General features: G+C 41.4%; 1 protein-coding gene across 1 annotated transcript; it reads left to right on the top strand.

The window, feature by feature from the left end:
• The first annotated feature begins 1,750 nt into the window (after nucleotides 1–1,750).
• LOC109907109 (tyrosine-protein kinase STYK1) lies at nucleotides 1,751–17,698 on the top strand. Its single transcript, XM_020504890.2, has 10 exons — nucleotides 1,751–2,201; nucleotides 5,417–5,472; nucleotides 8,403–8,618; nucleotides 12,504–12,734; nucleotides 13,152–13,333; nucleotides 13,903–13,980; nucleotides 14,328–14,542; nucleotides 14,636–14,676; nucleotides 14,815–14,911; nucleotides 15,066–17,698. Exons 2-10 carry the CDS (start codon nucleotides 5,418–5,420, stop codon nucleotides 15,259–15,261), a joined length of 1,311 nt encoding a protein of 436 aa, XP_020360479.1. The 5' UTR covers nucleotides 1,751–2,201; nucleotide 5,417; the 3' UTR covers nucleotides 15,262–17,698.
• Nucleotides 17,699–18,301: the final 603 nt, after the last annotated feature.

The raw sequence follows: 18,301 nt of genomic DNA on the forward strand, positions 1-18,301 counted from the left end.
CAGGGTCTAGCATCTGCTACTATCTGGGCCAGCAACTCTACTGTACAGTATTGAACAGTACACTATATAGAGAGCAGATGAAAAAATGAGAAAAAAAAATGAGAAAACAGATGTTGATATGCGGTGCCTGTCAAATAGAAAAACATCCGTATCTCCAAGAAGTTCAAAGTGGAAATATGTCACTTTTTGGGCGACCCGATCCAAATTCACAGAGAAATGTGAGTTATAGATCTATCATTCTACTTGAAAGCAAGTCTAAGAAGCAGTAGATATGTTCTATGTGTGCTATTTCTATGCATCCCATTCTTATGTTTGGTTTTTGAGTCTTTTACTGGCAGTTTTGTACACCAGATTGTACACCAGATTCAAGTATATTTCCGAACGGTTTAGATAGTGTACAGTAGAGAATCATTGTCCCATCTTGTTTTGTCAAACTGAAATTAGAGTTTTAGCAACCAGGAAATAGCAGAGAGATTTTTGAATAGTGCAACTTTAAGGCAATACTGAACTTCGGGCCTCCCGGGTGGCGCAGTGGTTAAGGGCGCTGTACTGCAGCGCCAGCTGTGCCATCAGAGACTCTGGGTTCGCGCCCAGGCTTTGTCGTAACCGGCGACGCACAATTGGCCTAGCGTCGTCTGGGTTAGGGAGGGTTTGGCCGGTAGGGAAATCCTTGTCTCATCGTGCACCAGTGACTCCTTTGGGCCGGGCGCAGGTTGCCAGGGGCACGGTGTTTCCTCCGACACATTGGTGCGGCTGGCTTCCGGGTTGGATGCGCCCTGTGTTAAGAAGCAGTGCGGCTTGGTTGGGTTGTGTATCAGAGGATGCATGACTTTCAACCTTCGTCTCTCCCGAGCCCGTACGTGAGTTGTAGCGATGAGACAAGATTGTAGCTACTACAATAATTGGATACCACGAAATTGGGAAGAAAAAGGGGTAAAAAATAAAATACCATAAAAAATAAATAAATACTGAACTTCATTAAAAACTTGATTATCTTGGCATTTGAAATTAAATTAAAATGCCCAGAAAGGGGACAATGACCTACTATGGTAGAGACAGGGAAAGCACAGGGGTTTTCACATCACAAGATGTTATCAGAGCATTTTAAAACAGCCCCTTCACTTTTAAAAGTTCATATTCTGTTAATAACTCATACGCAAATAATGTTGTTGACTCATTCTACACTCGTATTCGTAGCCAGAGCATAAATTGGAGATTTTTATATATATTTTTTAAATGCACCTCAAACATGTATATCAAATAGATCATTTCAAAAATGCTTGCTATTTCCTCAGAGTATGACGTCATTACGCCTCAGTTGGCTAATCAGCGGTCAACATGCATTACTATATTTTTTATGACGAATACGCCGAAACCATTAACACAGAAAAGCTGCTTTTTTAACATACATAATTAACATGTTTTGGAAAGAAAACTATTTCACTGATATTTTAAGCAATTAGTAGTCGTATTTCATAGAAATCTGCAAACACTGGACAGTTACTTTAACAGTTAACAGATGGACAGCAAGCAGTTCCCATGGGTGTTTTTCCGATGGTGTTGGAAAGCTGATGAGTGATTATAAAACACAAAAGAAACCCCAACATGCCATTGCAAAGCCACTCACCCTGTATACAGTACCATACCACTGTAAGGCAGGGCAAACTTCTATTGCCTCATTCATGAGCTACAGTGGCAGCGCACCAAAAGCCTAATACTACCTAAGTTGCTTCCCCAACGCCCTCAGTGCCTGTGATTGTTGATAGGGGTGGATCGCGCAGTTTCACTTTGTAGAAAAGTAATGGAAATCGCAGGTGTTGAGTGGCCACTTGGGAGGCATCGTGAATCGACAACACCTTTGACGGACACCGGTGATTAGGAGGAGACTAAAATAGTTGCGAGGGCATTGCAAACCCACACACCGTAGCACTTTACACAATTAAAGGACACACACACACACACACACACCAAAAGTCTAAAAACAGAACTCACCGTGAAGAGGTGATGAGGTTGAGGAGGAAAAGGTGCAGCAAAGGGCAGGGCTAACCTGTGAGAATTACAAAGCAGAGAGACATGAGGAAAGAAACACACAACAACAGAAGAGCGAGATTGACACAGAGGCTGGGAAAGTGGGAGATGGCAAATATCACAAACTGGATTTATCACATGGGGATTATAATAGACCATTGTTAACATCAAACGTGAGTATACTACTGCTTCTTATGAGGAGCTAATATCAAACGTGATTATACTACTGCTTCTTATGAGGAGCTAATATCAAACGTGATTATACTACTGCTTCTTATGAGGAGTTAATATCAAATGTGATTATACTACTGCTTCTTATGAGGAGCTAATATCAAACGTGAGTATACTACTGCTTCTTATGAGGAGCTAATATCAAATGTGATTATACTACTGCTTCTTATGAGGAGCTAATATCAAACGTGAGTATACTACTGCTTCTTATGAGGAGCTAATATCAAATGTGATTATACTACTGCTTCTTATGAGGAGCTAATATCAAATGTGATTATACTACTGCTTCTTATGAGGAGCTAATATCAAATGTGATTATACTACTGCTTCTTATGAGGAGTTCACATCAAACGTGAGTATTCTACTGCTTCTTATGAGGAGCTAATATCAAATGTGATTATACTACTGCTTCTTATGAGGAGTTCACATCAAACGTGAGTATTCTACTGCTTCTTATGTTGAGCTTTGGATGCTGAGGACATAATACCATTACACAATAAATGAGATTCAGCCTTACACAGGGAACATGCCACGTAGGTTGACACAATACAATTTGTGAAGAAATGTGCAGTTACGGTTCAAATAAAGGGTCAAATACATTGTCGGCTAAAATACAAGGTCCAATATATTGAAACGTAAAAGTGTAATGTTTTGTATTATGTGCTGTGTATGGGTTGTGTGTGAGAAATGCATGTCAAAGAGAAATGCAGCCAGGCCGGTTGAGTGACACACATACTTGTAAAGGGATGTGCTCCCTAACAACACTATGTGGAGGAGTGTACTGTGACCGCGACTCATTATTGTTACCTGAGGACAGTGACAGAAATATGTGACAAAACAAAACACACCCTAAGCCTATATATAATTTGGTTGAACCACATCCAGGTAGACGGTAGTAGAGTCGGGTGACTTTCAAGTGTTGAGTTTATCACTTTCCCTTTGATTTATCCTTCATCTAGACAGGTTGTGACCTGAAATAAAGTAAGGTGAGAAGGTCATAGCATGGCTAACCAATTCGTTTCTACCACAGTCAACTTGTTGCCTTGTATGAGAAAGTTGGCAAGACAATGACATAACATTGTTGAGTAAATACAGGTCCCCCAAGCTAGGCGGCCATGTTGTGAGTAAAGGATGTTATTATAGTATTATAATACTAAATATGACTGCATAGACAACGCAACTGGTTCTTTATGGTGACGGTGTGATCAATTTTGTCCCTTTGAACATTTACATTTTACAATTGCCCAGCAGCCAATTTATCCTCAAGTAAGACGAAAGAGAAATGTCCCAATCTCTGTCGTCTCAAGTTGACTCCAACTGTAGTTCCATCTAAGAAGCAAAATGTCCAGGGAACTGTCAACGGGACCTCTACCTGTTCCATACAACCGGTTGTTGTTTTATCTCTGTGGTGACAAACGAAAAACAGGGGATGCGTCTGAAATGTCACCCTATTCACTATGTAGTGGGGCCCATAGGGCTCTGGTCAAAAGTAGTGCACTATATAGGGCATAGGGTGCCATTTCAGATACATGCAGTCTCTTCCTACTATAGCCCCTAATAATGACTTGTCCCATTGACCTGCCCTGAACCTGCCTACTAAATTTGAACAACAATATTCTGTCCACTTCCACTGTTGGCAGGAAGAGGTTATCAACGATTCCATTGGAGAATACTAGTCAGTCAGCCAGCCAGTCTGTCTTAGCATTTTTCAAATGTCATGCCCAAATCATATGGAAATAACTTCAAACAGCGGTGTCATCAGAGAATGAATAGTGACCAATTAATGTCAGACTGTGTGTCATGTAAAAAATCTTCCCAGCGTGAAATAGTTTCACGATCGTTCTGAACGTGTTCTGATTGAGACATGATGCTGTAAAATTTCTCCCAGCGTGAAAATGTTCCCGCTTCAATATTTGCACGCGCATCTCTTTATGTGGCTGAGCTCGTGCGGATGTTCTCTCACACCCTCCCTAGACCAAAAAAAAATAAAAAATCTGTGACCACACGCATTTGCTTCACACATCTGCCAATCAACGGTGACCAGGATTATTGACTCTGACCAATCAGAAGCTTGTTGAGGCGTGAGGTCCCGGACTCGTGGGTCAAATATATATATTTTTTGTGATTGTAAAGACTTGGCCGCTATGTTTCGTTTGACAGTGCATATATATCTGTTTGTTTGGTAGCTAAACAAAAAAAGTGAACTGCACCCTTCTTAGAACAACCCATCTCGACCAGTTTACATCTAATTATGCTAGCTAGCTAAATCAAGGGCGAGGGCTTGTGAGAAACATCTGCATGAGCTCAGCCACCCACACAGACGCGCATGCAATTTTTGACCGGGAACATTTTGACATTGTGAAATGTTTTACAACATGACGTCACAATCAGAACTATTTCACGATGGGAAGATTTTTTTACATCATCCGGCATCCAGGGTTTTACGTGATTAGGACACATCCCAAATGCCAAGCGTGGTATAACACTAACCTTGCCATATTGTGCAGTCAGTGTGATTATACTGTAGCCATAGTCACATTACTGTATCTTAAATTGCCTCAGCATCAGATCTAACCAGATACCATAGTTACTTGGGATTCCAATATCGAGAGTTAATCTAGGTTATTCACTCAGAAAGCAATCTCGCTGAGATTACATCAATAATACTAGCGCAGTCAAAACACATGTACACAGAATAACAAAAACATGTACCAGCGTTCAAAATACTCACATTGTCATCGTTATCGATGGGGGGAAAAGTGCAAGACATGGAAATTGTATGACAAGTGTACAACTGTACAGTCTTTTTCCTTTTCCTAAAGTAGACATCGATTAGCCTAGATCAGGGGTACTAAACTCTTACCCTACGAGGTCCGGAGCCTGCTGGTTTTCTGTTCTACCTGATCATTACTTGCACACCCCTGGTGTCCCAGGTCTAAATCAGTCTCTGATCAGAGTGAAACAATGAAAAAAAGTGGTAGTGGAATCAACTTTGAGATGGAGAAAATGGACTCCAGATGTCTTTATGTGTCTTGTGTGACAGTAGAACGTGTTGAACACTCCTTGCTGTGTCGTTACAGCCGAGGGTTTTATGAGGCTGCTGACCGGTGGTAATCTAATGATGATATCTGTGCCTTTGCTCGCTCCCACTCCTCAGGATGTCGTCCTACTCTGATGCTGATAATCAGTGTCAACCGGGGGACACCATCTGTGGTAAGTGCTCCTCTCTCATGATCCCTTTTCTCTACTTCTCCTGTGTCGCCTTGTCTTGCACCTTCTACAACTTATACCCACTAGCTGTTGGGTCTCCAAGCCAAAGGTATTGACATAAAAACACGAACCATGAACTTGGACTCTTTAGATCCGTTAGACCAGTGTTACCCCCGCCCTGGTCCTCCAGTATCCTCAACAGCACACATTTTTATTGTATCCCTGGACAAGCACACCTGATTCAACTTGTCAACTAATCATCAAGCCCTCAATAAGGTGTTTGTCCAGGGTTACAACAAAGATTTGTAATTTTTATTTATTTATTTATCCGTTATTTTACCAGGTAAATTGACTGAGAACACATTCTCATTTACAGCAACGACCTGGGGAATAGTTACAGGGGAGAGGAGGGGGATGAATGAGCCAATTGTAAACTGGGGATTATTAGGTGACCGTGATGGTTTGAGGGCCAGATTGGGAATTTAGCCAGGACACTGGATCTTTAATGACCTCGGAGAGTCAGGACACCCGTTTAACGTCCCATCCGAAAGACGGCACCCTACACAGGGCAGTGTCCCCAATGCCTGCCCTGGGGCATTGGGATATTTTTTAGACCAGAGGAAAGAGTGCCTCCTACTGGCCCTCCAGTAATGATGGGGATACTCGTAGGACAATGTTCTCAAAATAATAAGGAAATGTTTAACCAGGATACATTTAGCTGCCCACCGATACATTTCAGGGGCGTTTTGCTAATCTTCCCACCAGTGTAAAAAGTGGGCTTTAACATTCTGTCACAAACTGGTTGTCCATTTACTGAGATTCTATTGGTGCCGACATATGATCAACATCACAGTCAATTTTTACACAGGATCTTTGTGTTTTAACCAAAACACACATTGCAAGGGGCATGCCATGTAAAGATCATTTGTGCCATATTTATTCCATTTGAATCTGCCTAGGGTGGAGACTTGTTTCCTTTCCCAGCCTTTACCAAACAGAGCTGTAATCAAAAGGAGCTGCAACCAACATGGTGGAGCCACTTCAACCGTCTAGAAAGCATTTGACATAAAACGCTACATAGATGGCATCAGGATACATAAAACGCTACATAGATGGCATCAGGATACATAAAACGCTACATAGATGGCATCAGGATACATAAAACGCTACATAGATGGCATCAGGATACATAAAACGCTACATAGATGGCATCAGGATACATAAAACGCTACATAGATGGCATCAGGATACATAAAACGCTACATAGATGGCATCAGGATACACAAAACGCTACATAGATGGCATCAGGATACATAAAACGCTACATAGATGGCATCAGGATACATAAAACGCTACATAGATGGCATCAGGATACATAAAACGCTACATAGATGGCATCAGACCTGTGAAATATAGATTAGAGGCACTGGTTTTATTAGGTACCAAATGAATATAAAAGGACACAACCTAGATTTGTCCATTAAAAGAAACACTCATTTTCCACTTGCGTGGCCTATTAAAACACTGTGCCATATTTTTTCCGTTGATCCGTTATACAGCGAAAACAGAAATGTGTTGCATTTGCTGTCCCAGTACTCGTATCCAACATGCACACAAGAACGGCTGGGAACAGCACAGGGTCTGCCGCATTGTCCGCTACGTCGTCAGTCTACAGAGCAGCACAGCTTAGGGGAAAGATAGTTCAGGCTCTCCGGAAGATTTGAAGGAACAAGAAGAATGAATTTAAAAAGAAAACAGACTGTTCATTTCTTAACAGTTGGCTTTAAGCATTCCAGTTGCTTTGGGACGGCACACTGTAGGTAGACTTAGCCAATCAATCACGGTGTGGAGCAAACACGTTGTACCACAATCTATACCTTTTTCAGCATGCTATTTCCTGTTGCACTTAAAAGGCCCAGTGCAGTCAAACTAGATTTTCCTGTGCTTTAACAATATATCTGCACACTACGAGGATAGAAAAATAGGTTGATAAATAATTCAATTGACCAATAAGAGAGTTCCAAATCTCTCTGCCAAACCTCTCTCCCCTCGCCACTCAGACCATTCCTAGACAGTCCAAGCAAAATTCTTGCTTGAGAAATTGCTCTATTTTTGTTGCTTTTTGACAATTTTTTAAATTGAAAACAATCATAATAAGTTGCTTAATTGTTACCCAGAAATGATTTGATAAAAAAAACAACACTGCATTGGATCTTTAAATGAAGGCAGTGTAGATATTGTAAGTAGCTTACGAAATAAGATGATCTGAATGAGGAGCACTAAATCACCCCTGACAAACAGTAATTATGTGTCTGAAATACAGTACCAGTCAAAAGATTGAACACCTCTACTCATTCCAGGGGGTTTTCTTTATTTTGTACTATTTTCTACACTGTAGAATAATAGTGAAGACATCAACATTATGAAACAACACATATGGAATCATGTAGTAACCAAAAAAGTGTTAAAGAAATCCAAATCGATTTTATATTTGAGACTCTTCGAAACCCTTGAATGAGTAGGTGTGTCCAAACTTTTGACAAATACTGTGCATTCGTATTGGCATGTACTGTTGTTGCTACTTCAAGTGTATCATACTCAGGTTTCTGACTATCAAAACAAAATGCCAGACCACACCTGCTTGCTTTGTACTATAGTGTTGACATAGACATTACAGAACACAAAGATCACCATTTCAGGGAGACAGACATAAAGAATAGCATTGAAAAGTTATCCTCAACCATTTCCATTCTATACTTCTTTGGTTCTTTTTCACTCTATTTGTTGCCCAATGTGATTCAGAAATGCTGTCCTTTCCCAGCACAGGGTCAGCTGTAGCAGGTTAGACGTTAAGTGCCTTGTTAAAGTGCCCAACGGTAGTAATACTCTAACTCTGACATTGGTCTCTCTCTCTCTCGCTCTCCGTCTCGCAGAGATCACAGTGTACAAACAGGAAGTCATCATCGTGCCCATCCTGCTCCTTGCGAGCTTCCTGGTCACTCTGCTAATCGTTCTCCTGATGAGGTGCTGCCCTGGAAAGGGAATCCGCGGACGACCCAGCGTAATCCTAGCCCGACCACACAGCACCAGAAGGTTGAGCGCACACACACTGAGGCAAAGTGCCAGACAGAACGTACAGGGCATTGCGGGTAAGTTGGTGTGCACATTGATGTCATGCCAGTGAGCTTGACTGATGAGTCAGCATACTTGTATCTTCTCACTCTGTACAAGTCTTTCTAGACAGATGGGTTGCTTCCGGCAATGTATTGACGCTCCAGCTCAATGCGTCTTTACAAGTTGTGTTGTCAGTTGGGACAGAGAGGATGAGTCAGAAACAGGATGCGTGTCACCGGTAACGTTACTGCCCTATTTTAAACAAGAGCACAATTCCCGCCTGCATTTTAAGCCCCTCCTACCCAAACTCATGATTTGTTGGGAGTTTTTCTTTTGTCTGAAGTGGACCCCCCCCCTTCGAAATGTCATAGAGAAGCCGACATCCTCCCAAGAACTTGTGCCATTGTTGCCTCATTTCAACATGGAAATGTGGGTAATATTTGGTTGAGACGTTGATCAATGAGATGAAACTGTATTCACCCAATCAAAAAGACAAAAGCTTGTTGAATTCCCAATGTGTTTTCACTATGCTTTCAACCATCTAAAAGCATGATCAAATTCCAATGGAAAAACATTGTCAGATTTTTTGGGGTTTAGTTGTCATCTAAATGTGTTATCACTGCACTTTCAACCATTTAAAAACAGAACAAAGTTAAAAATGGGAATACAATGTCAGATATTTTGCATTTATACAACAACTTAATGTCTTTTCACTGTGCTTCCTCTAACAGCACAACCAAATGGATTGCAGTTAAGATTACATTCAAATACAATAGTGCGAGTGATCAATGCTGCTCAAGATTCTTCCCAGGTTATTATAGATCTCCACAGACCTGCGAGCAATGCATGCTATCTTGAACATGCGCACTTTCTATCATTTCATAAGACATTTATAGTTACAGCAGGCTAACTTCAAAATGTGGCCATGGATGTGTTACTCATTTTAAAAGGTTGAATAAATACTGCTACATTACTTTGTAAGATAGGCTATTTAGTGTATTGCAAAACTAATATTGAGTTGTGTTTTGGTTGACAATGCAGCCAAATATCAACATTTTAAAGGATTTCTAAAGCTTGCATAGTTTCATCTGAGCCACTGGTTTAATCCCTATTCCTTAACTTTTTTAAATGTTTGCTTTAGTTAGAGATGTGAATCCAACATATCAATCAAATGTATTTATAAAGCCCTTTTTACATCAGCAGATGTCACAAAGTGCTATACAGAAACCCAGCCTAAAACCACGAACGGCAAGCAATGCAGATGTAGAAGCACGGTGGCTAGGAAAAACTCCCTAGAGAGGCAGGAACCTAGGAAGAAACCTAGAGAGGAACCAGGCTCTGAGGGGTGGCCAGTCCTCTTCTGGCTGTGCCGGGTGGAGATTATAAGAGTACATGGCCATTAAGGCCAGATTGTTCTTCAAGATGTTCAAACGTTCATAGATGACCAGATGGGTCAAATAATAATCACAGGGGTCGTAGAGGGTGCTAAAGGTCAGCACCTCAGGAGTAAATGTCATTTGGCTTTTCATAGCCGAGCATTAAGAGGTCGTAACATATTTGTTAACTTGTCGACTATTTAATTAGCTATTTACTGTATTGAGAAAATGTAATTGAATTGTGTATCAAACAATTGAAGGATATGTACTGTATCTTTTGTGCTACCGATTTAGTCTGGCTCTAATTCAAAATGCATATGTGTTGGCTTCACCTCTCCGTCTCAACCAAGAATCAAAGTTAAAGAATAGGACTAAATCAAATCAGACTTGATTTAAAGTGCATTTAAAGTTCAATTCAATTTAGTCAGTCTTTTAACTTGTATTTTTGGTTGAGATGGAGACGTGAATCCAACGTATCGATTGTTCATTTGTAGACAAACCGGGAATTAAAAAGGCAGACTAAGTCAGTGGAACAGATGGAACTATCCAGTTTGTCTACAAATGAATCATTGATACGTTGGATCCACATCTCCATCTCAACCAGAAATCTGAGTTAAAGAACAGGACTAAATCTAATTCAACTTTAAATGCACTATTCTTCAACTTTGATTTTGGGTTGAGATGGATGAAGTGAATCCAACGTATTCATGATTAACTTGAAGATTACATTTGAATTCAAAGCTTAAAACCCTAGGCCTATATGTATTGTCTATTTGTCGTTGAACTCTGGGTTGAATTGAAACAATAGCTGCTGATGACATTGCAAATGCTATATAGGCCTAAATAGTGTAATTGATGACACTCTATTTAACTTGTGAAGTATGGCTACATTTCATTTGCTCTGTTAAACCTACTCTTTAGAATGACAAATAGCAACAGTGAATATATTTAGTTATTAAGGGATATCTCAATAATCATTCTCACGATAGCACATTGGAAGTAGTCATTGACAAAAATTGATTTAAAAAAAATTATAATGAATATAGTTGAACAGCTGACGTTGTTACAAAAGGTACAAATTCAACATATTTTAGGTTTGTCTGTGTTGAAAATGGGCCACAATGATGACATAATCCTGTGGTTGAAATTTCACCCTCAAAACAACAGTTTACGTTGATTACTTTTTCAAATTCTATGTATTGTCCAAGTAGATTCCACGTCACAATTGATTCAACCAGTTTGTGCCCAGTGGGTTATGATGCTCTTAGGTCTGGGATATCCCAGACTAACTCTGTACTAGAAATACAGTAGTAAGCATTTACAAACTTTGTAAAGCACATACTTAGTCAATTGCTAAAGCACAATGATTGCCATATTGTTTATATTAGACTTAATGCCGTGGTGTAAAGTACTTAAGGAAAAATACTTTAAAGTACTACTTAATTCGTTTTTTGGGGTATCAGTACTTTACTATTTATATTTTTGACAACAACTACTTTACTATATTCCTAAAGAAAAGTATTTTCACTTTTTACTCCATACATTTTTCCTTGACACCCAAAAGTGCTCGTTACATTTTGAATGCTTAGCAGGACAGAAAATGGTCCAATTCACACACTTATCAAGAGAACATCCCTGGTCATCCCTACTGCCGCTGATCTGGTGGACTCACTAAACATATGTTTGTTTGTCAATTGTATTGGAGTGTGACCCTGTCTATCCATAAAAATACAAATGTGCCATCTGGTTTGCTGTCTCATCCTGACCATAGAAAGCCTGTATTTTCTATGGTAGAGAAGGTCAGGGCGTGACTAGGGGTATTAGTCTAGTTTATTATTTCTATGTGGGGCTCTAGGTTTAATTTTCTATGTTGGGGTTTGTGTATGATTCCCAATTGGAGGCAGCTGGTAATCGTTGTCTCTAATTGGGGATCATATTTAAGTTGCATTTTTCCACCTGTGGGTTATGGGATATTGTTTGAGTTACTGTGTTTTGAGTTAGTGCACATAGCACCTCTAGTCACAGTTCATTGTTAGTTTATTGTTTAGTTGTTGCTAAGTTTCACTATTAAAATATTATGTGGAACTCAACATATGCTGCTGCGCCTTGGTCCATCTCTACATACGAATGTGACATTTGCTTAATATAAGGATTTTTTATTATTACTACTTATATTTTAGCAACTACATTTACTTTTGATACTTAAGTATATTTCAAACCAAATACTTTGACTTTTACTCAGTACTATTTTACTGGGTGACTTTCACTTTTACTTGAGTAACTTTCTATTAGGGTATCTATACTTTTACTCAAGTATGACCATTGGGTACTTTTTCCACCACTGTTTTAATGTAAATGTTTGCCAAAACTAGACTAACTCCTGGCATATATTTATCTACTGGATTATGGTGTATTTATCTACTTTAAAAAGCGTACATAGGCAGAGACTGATTTTTGTTTTATAATGCATGAGTTGCATCTCTAGGTCTGAGGAATTTCATATATATAATTTGATATGTGTAATACCCATCTGTTCACCTGCAGCTCCTCCTGAGCTGAACCCACTGGAGCATGAGGAGTTACCTATGGGCACTCCGACCTGGCGTGACGCCCCAGACACCTTTTCTGCAGTACCGGAGACGCCCAGAGAGAGGCAGCATGGCTCTTTCAACCTAGTCACTCCGCTGCCCCTGTCCTTTGTCAAACCGAACGACTCTGTCACCCTCTGCCGGGCAAGGATGGACAACAGAGATGTGATTCTACGGACACTTAAAGGTAACATTCTTTGATATACATTGGAGTTATAAAATAGACGCTCCCATCCAGAGACTGACAGTCAGTGTATTGTAAGACCTTCAGGCTTATGAGTATAAAACCTGAAATGTTGGGGATGTTACCTGGTCTTGGTGTCACTATGACATCTGATCGATATTCAAATCAATAGACCTAGGCCAACCCATAACAAAAATGACTACATTTCCCTTCAGTAGCCTACTGACAGATATAGAAGGGGCAAAAATATAACACATTCAGTGTTTGAGGGGATCCGTTTGAGCAAAGCGAGGCACAGAATCACTAGTCTTGATAACATATTGAGTAGTTATGAGGGATGTTAGGTAATTTGTAGGTCAGTGATTCTACGCAGTCCAACTGCAATGTAGTAAATCTCAACATGCACCTGTTCTCCCCCAGAGACCGCTGATGCCAGCGAGCGCCAGTCCTTCCTGGGCTTTGCCTCCTTTCTGTCTGAGCTGGGGCCCCACCCCTTTCTGCCTGGTCTGATAGGCGTGCTCTCCCTACGTACCCCCCTCATCACCGTGATGGAGGAACTGGAGCACAGGGACCTGCTGGGGTTCCTATGGAGGTGTCGACAGGTATGGTACTCCCATAGAGATGGATAGAGGACTCAACTTTATATCTATGACCGCATGGGCAGCGCCATTGAGGCTACCGCCCATAGAAATCCCCACCCAGTTGACTACTTTAAAATGGGTGAAGCACAGTGGAAGCCCTCAATGGCAATGCCCATGCTAAAATGGCTTATTTCCATGATGAGTCCTCTATATAACTCTATGGGTACTCCTACATTGCCAAATAGCTGGGGATGTTCAATAGGGAGAACACCGTTTTAAACAGAGTGAAACGAAGAGGTAGCCTACTTGAACTTGTCCCGAAGAAAGATTGTTTCACCAAAACATTTTGCTCCAGACTGGAGTATACTGAGCATGATGCTGATGTGTTAGGGACGGGTCTTAGCCAGAGATCTGCCTTGCACAACCTTTAGGTAAATCGTGAATTGTCGCTTGGTTTGCCTGAACATTCGAGTTGTACGTGGATCTCAAGAGGCTGCGCAAACACTCTGTAATCATTTAGACTACAGTGAATATGGACATGACCATTAGTGATAGTGAGAATGGAGACTCACAGTGCTGTTTCTTGGCAGGACACAGGCGGGGAGTCCCCATGCGACATCACAGAGAAGCGCATCTTCACCATGGGAGGACAAGTGGCTTCTGCTCTGGTTGGTCTTTCTCTCTCTCTCCTTTCCATCCATCTCTGTCCGTATGTCTACAATTGAAAATGATAGTTCAAGTTGAGTGCATATGCTATGAAAATGTCGATCTAACGATTCCATCATTCTTATTCAGAACTGTGTCAGCACTTTGGGACAACTGCTGATGTAAAAGGGTTAATGCATGCATATCATTTTAATTTATAAGTAGAGCCAATAGTTTTACCTCATCAAGTCGTGGGTTTAGGAAAAACTCATGGCCTTGACCTACTTGATTTGTCTGTATGAATGGCTTTTACATGCTTGAATGTCCCATAGCCATTGTAAAACAGCATCCTATTTATTTGTGCATTCAGGAATACCTGCATGGTCAGAGCTGTATCCATGGCAATGTTGGAGCTCGGAGCGTGTTGGTTGGCAGAGACCTGACAGCTAAACTGTGGGGATTGGGTCCAGCATACCGCAGGAAAACACAAGCAGGAACTCCAGGAGAGCTGGAGAACACCGAGACGAGGAAGTGGCAGGCTCCAGAAGTATTGGCAAGGAGACTTGTCAGTCAAAGCAGTGACGTGTAGGTCGCCAATCTGATTGGACATATAATAATGAAAAAGTCATGAGACTTTTAACGTTGACAGTGATCTCTCCAACCATCCTTTTTTTACAGCTGGTCTTTTGGTATCCTGCTCCATGAAATGGTGACACTAGGTAAATGCTTTTCTAAATAAATAATCTATCATTACCGGTCTGTTAAACTGTTACAACCATCACAAATGTTATCCCACGGATATAGTGTTTATCATGTACACGCACCCTAATAATCTCATTTAATCCTCCACATTGTAGGTGACCCACCATTCCCTAAAGTCATGGCCAATGATCTTCTCCAATACCTCCAGAGAGGAAAGACTCAGAAGAGACCTGCTAATTGTTCTAACTCACTGTAAGCGACCACATTAAGTAATAATCCGTTAATGACCTAGTATACCACAGAAAACATATAACAGTACTAGTTCTTAGACAGTGGTAGAAGTGGCCACAATGATCCCCACAAAACCAGTTAAAATTGGTTCCAAAAGCTACTGTACCTTTTTCAGGTATTCCATAATCAAGTCCTGTGGCCAGTTCGCTCCACACGAGCGCCCTGCATTGGCTGAAGTGGTCCGGAAGCTTCAATCAGGAGAGAAGAGTGCCAACGATAGGCCAGTTCTTCGAGTGCCTGGGCCACTGGACATTGAGAAGTACCTGCACGAGGCGGGATATGGAGAGGCCTACAATTACACTGTTCTCTGATTGGCTCCTGGGCTTCTTGTTTAAATCTAGGTCATAAATTCAGTGTCGCTTTTTCACATTACCGTGAAGACTGCTGGAAGAGCGTTTCAAATGTCAAAACACCAAATCTTGTTTTTGGTGCCATACTATCCTCAATACAATGTGAGAGACTGAAGAAACACTCAGGTATCAGGACATAACTATACTGTATAAACTATAAATTTAACTATAAATATAAACGCAACATGCTACAATTAACGATTTTACTGAGTTACAGTTCATATAAGGAAATCAGTCTATTGAAATGAATTAATTAGGCCCTAATCTATGGATTTCACATCACTTGGCAAGGGGCACAGCCATGGATGGGCATAGGACCACCCACTAGGGAGCCAGGCCCAGCCAATCATAATGAGTTTTTCCCCATAGAAGGGCTTTATTACAGACAGAAATAATTCTCAGTTTCATCAGCTGTCTGGGTGGCTGGTCTCAGATGATCCCACAGGTGAACAGATGTGGAGGTCCTGGGTTGGCGTGGGTACACGTGGCCTGCAGTTGTGAGCCCGTTTGGACTTACTGCCAAATTCTCTAAAACTATATTGGAGGTGGTTTATGGTGAAGAAATTAACATTAAATGATCTGACAACAGCACTGGTGGACATTCCTGCAGTCAGCATGCCAATTGCACCTGCCCTTAGAACTTGAGACATCTGTGTTGTGACATAACTGCACATTTTAGAGTGGCATTTTATTGTCCCCAGCACAAGGTGCACCTGTGTAATGATCATAATGTTTAATCAGCCACATCTGTCAGGTGGATGGATTATCTTGGAAAAGGAGAAATGCTCACTAACAGGGATGTAAACAAATGTATATTTTTGTTCAGTATGTATGTATATACAAAGCAATCTGCTTTTTCCATGACAGACTGACCTAGGTGAACGCTATGATCCTCTTTGATGTCAATTGTTAAATCCCCTTCAATCAGTGTAGATGAAGGGGAGACAGGTTAAATAAGGATTTTTAAGCCTTGAGACAATTTAGATATGGATTGTGTATGAGTGTCATTCAGAGGGTGAATAGGCAAGACGCAAAATGTAAGTGCCTTTGAATGGGGTATCGTAGTAGGTGCTAGGTGCACTGGTTTGTGTCAAGACTGGCAATGCTGGGCCTCCCGAGTGGCGCAATGGTCTAAGGCACTGCAGTGCTACCTCTGCCACTTGAGATCCTGGTTCAAGTCCAGGCTCTGTCGTAGCCTGCCGCGACCCATGGGGCGGGGGCGGTGCACAATTGGCCCAGAGCCATCCGGGTTTGGGAGGGTTTGGCCGGCAGGGATGTCCTTGTCCCTAGCGACTCCTGTGGTGGGATGGGTGCAGTGCATGCTGACACAGATGCCAGGTGCATGGTGTTTCCTCTGACACATTGGTGCGGCTGGCTTCCGGGTCAAGCGGGCATTGTGTCAAGAAGCAGTGCGGCTTGGTTGGGTTGTGTTTTGGGGGACGCACGGCTCTCGACCTTCGCCTCTACCGAGTTGCCGTGATGAGACAAGACTGGATACCACGAAAAAGGGTAAACGTTTTTTAAAAAGATGACAAAAAAATAAAAGAACGACAATGCTGCTGGGTATTTCTTGCTCAACAGTTTCCACCATGTGTATCAAGAATGGTCAACCACCCAAAGGACATCCAGCCAACTTGACAACTGTGGGAAGCATTGGGGTCAACATCCTTGTGGAACGCTTTCGGCACTTTGTAGAGTTCATGACCCGACGAATTGATGCTGTGCTGAGGGAAAAAGGTGCAACTCAATATTAGGAAGGTGTTCCTAATGTTTGGTATAATCAGTGTATGTATGTATATATATTTATCCACTGTCTATATACTGAATATCTAAGTGGCTCCAACGGAAAACCAAATGAACCTTCCCTGCAGGCTACAATGCCAGTGTCTTCCAAGGCCCCACTTGGGTCCCTCTCCCACACTAGCAGATATATAATTCTACATGTAAACTGTGGCCACTCACACTTTAACCCTTTAAACAACCATCAGTCTGCAATTTAGTCAAATAGAAATGGCTGAGTTTCTCATCATCATAAAATCTAGCCCAGCAGGGAAGGTAAGTTAAAGGGAAAATCCCCCCCCCCCCCCCCCCCCATTAGTCCACTTTTAATACAGTCCCAAGATGTTTTGCATGTCAGCAGTTTTGAAGATATTCAAGAAGTGTGATATCATATATCACTTGATTGTCCCTTTGAGGTATCTGTCGTGCCACAAAGCAAAGTGATCCTTTCTTTATGTTCTTAGTTGAACCGGGATCCCTGCCTAACAAACGTGCCTTAACAAACTCAGAAGTCTTAACCAAGACTGTCACGTGAAGAGCACTACTAGCTATTACACATAAGTTCAGTCTACACAACACTCATCACTTCAGTTGCAAAATAAAAGCACTACCACTTCTGCGTTGTTGTCCTAGTAGTTGGTTTATTATTTTTTTTGCATGATATTGACCTAGCCTTCGCCAAGCTTTAAATTTAAAACACACAATTAGCAGAGCACCTAATCATAAGATGATTGATTATTCATAATAGCCACAGTCATTGCTACTGTCACAAGAGCCTTGGATAGGTGCAAGTTATGAGGAAAGCTATGAGGAAGACCACAACCCAGGGACATGTTCATTAGGGCACACAGCATGAAAATGACTGATTCTTATTGGATAAGTCCAGGTAGTCCCTCTCTGTTTCAGTCAGTTTCCTTCCGTTTGATGCCTAATGAGCACGACCTTGGTGACATTTTCTATCCCTACTGTAAATAGCTCTTCCTGTGTGTATTGATTATTCATAATAGCCACAGTCATTGCTACTGTCACAAGAGCCTTGGATAGGTGCAAGTTATGAGGAAAGCTATGAGGAAGACCACAACCCAGGGACATGTTCATTAGGGCACACAGCATGAAAATGACTGATTCTTATTGGATAAGTCCAGGTAGTCCCTCTCTGTTTCAGTCAGTTTCCTTCCGTTTGATGCCTAATGAGCACGACCTTGGTGACATTTTCTATCCC

Source organism: Oncorhynchus kisutch, linkage group LG17, assembly GCF_002021735.2.
Source record: "Oncorhynchus kisutch isolate 150728-3 linkage group LG17, Okis_V2, whole genome shotgun sequence".
Classification (NCBI taxonomy): Eukaryota; Metazoa; Chordata; class Actinopteri; order Salmoniformes; family Salmonidae; genus Oncorhynchus; species Oncorhynchus kisutch.

Excerpts from the sequence above, each read along its gene's own strand:
- LOC109907109 (XM_020504890.2), top strand. The coding sequence starts at position 5,418 with ATGTCGTCCTACTCTGATGCTGATAATCAGTGTCAACCGGGGGACACC. Across the intron at positions 5,473-8,402 it reads ACCGGGGGACACCATCTGTG|AGATCACAGTGTACAAACAG; the intron begins GTAAGTGCTCCT and ends TCCGTCTCGCAG. Across the intron at positions 14,912-15,065 it reads GCTAATTGTTCTAACTCACT|GTATTCCATAATCAAGTCCT; the intron begins GTAAGCGACCAC and ends TACCTTTTTCAG.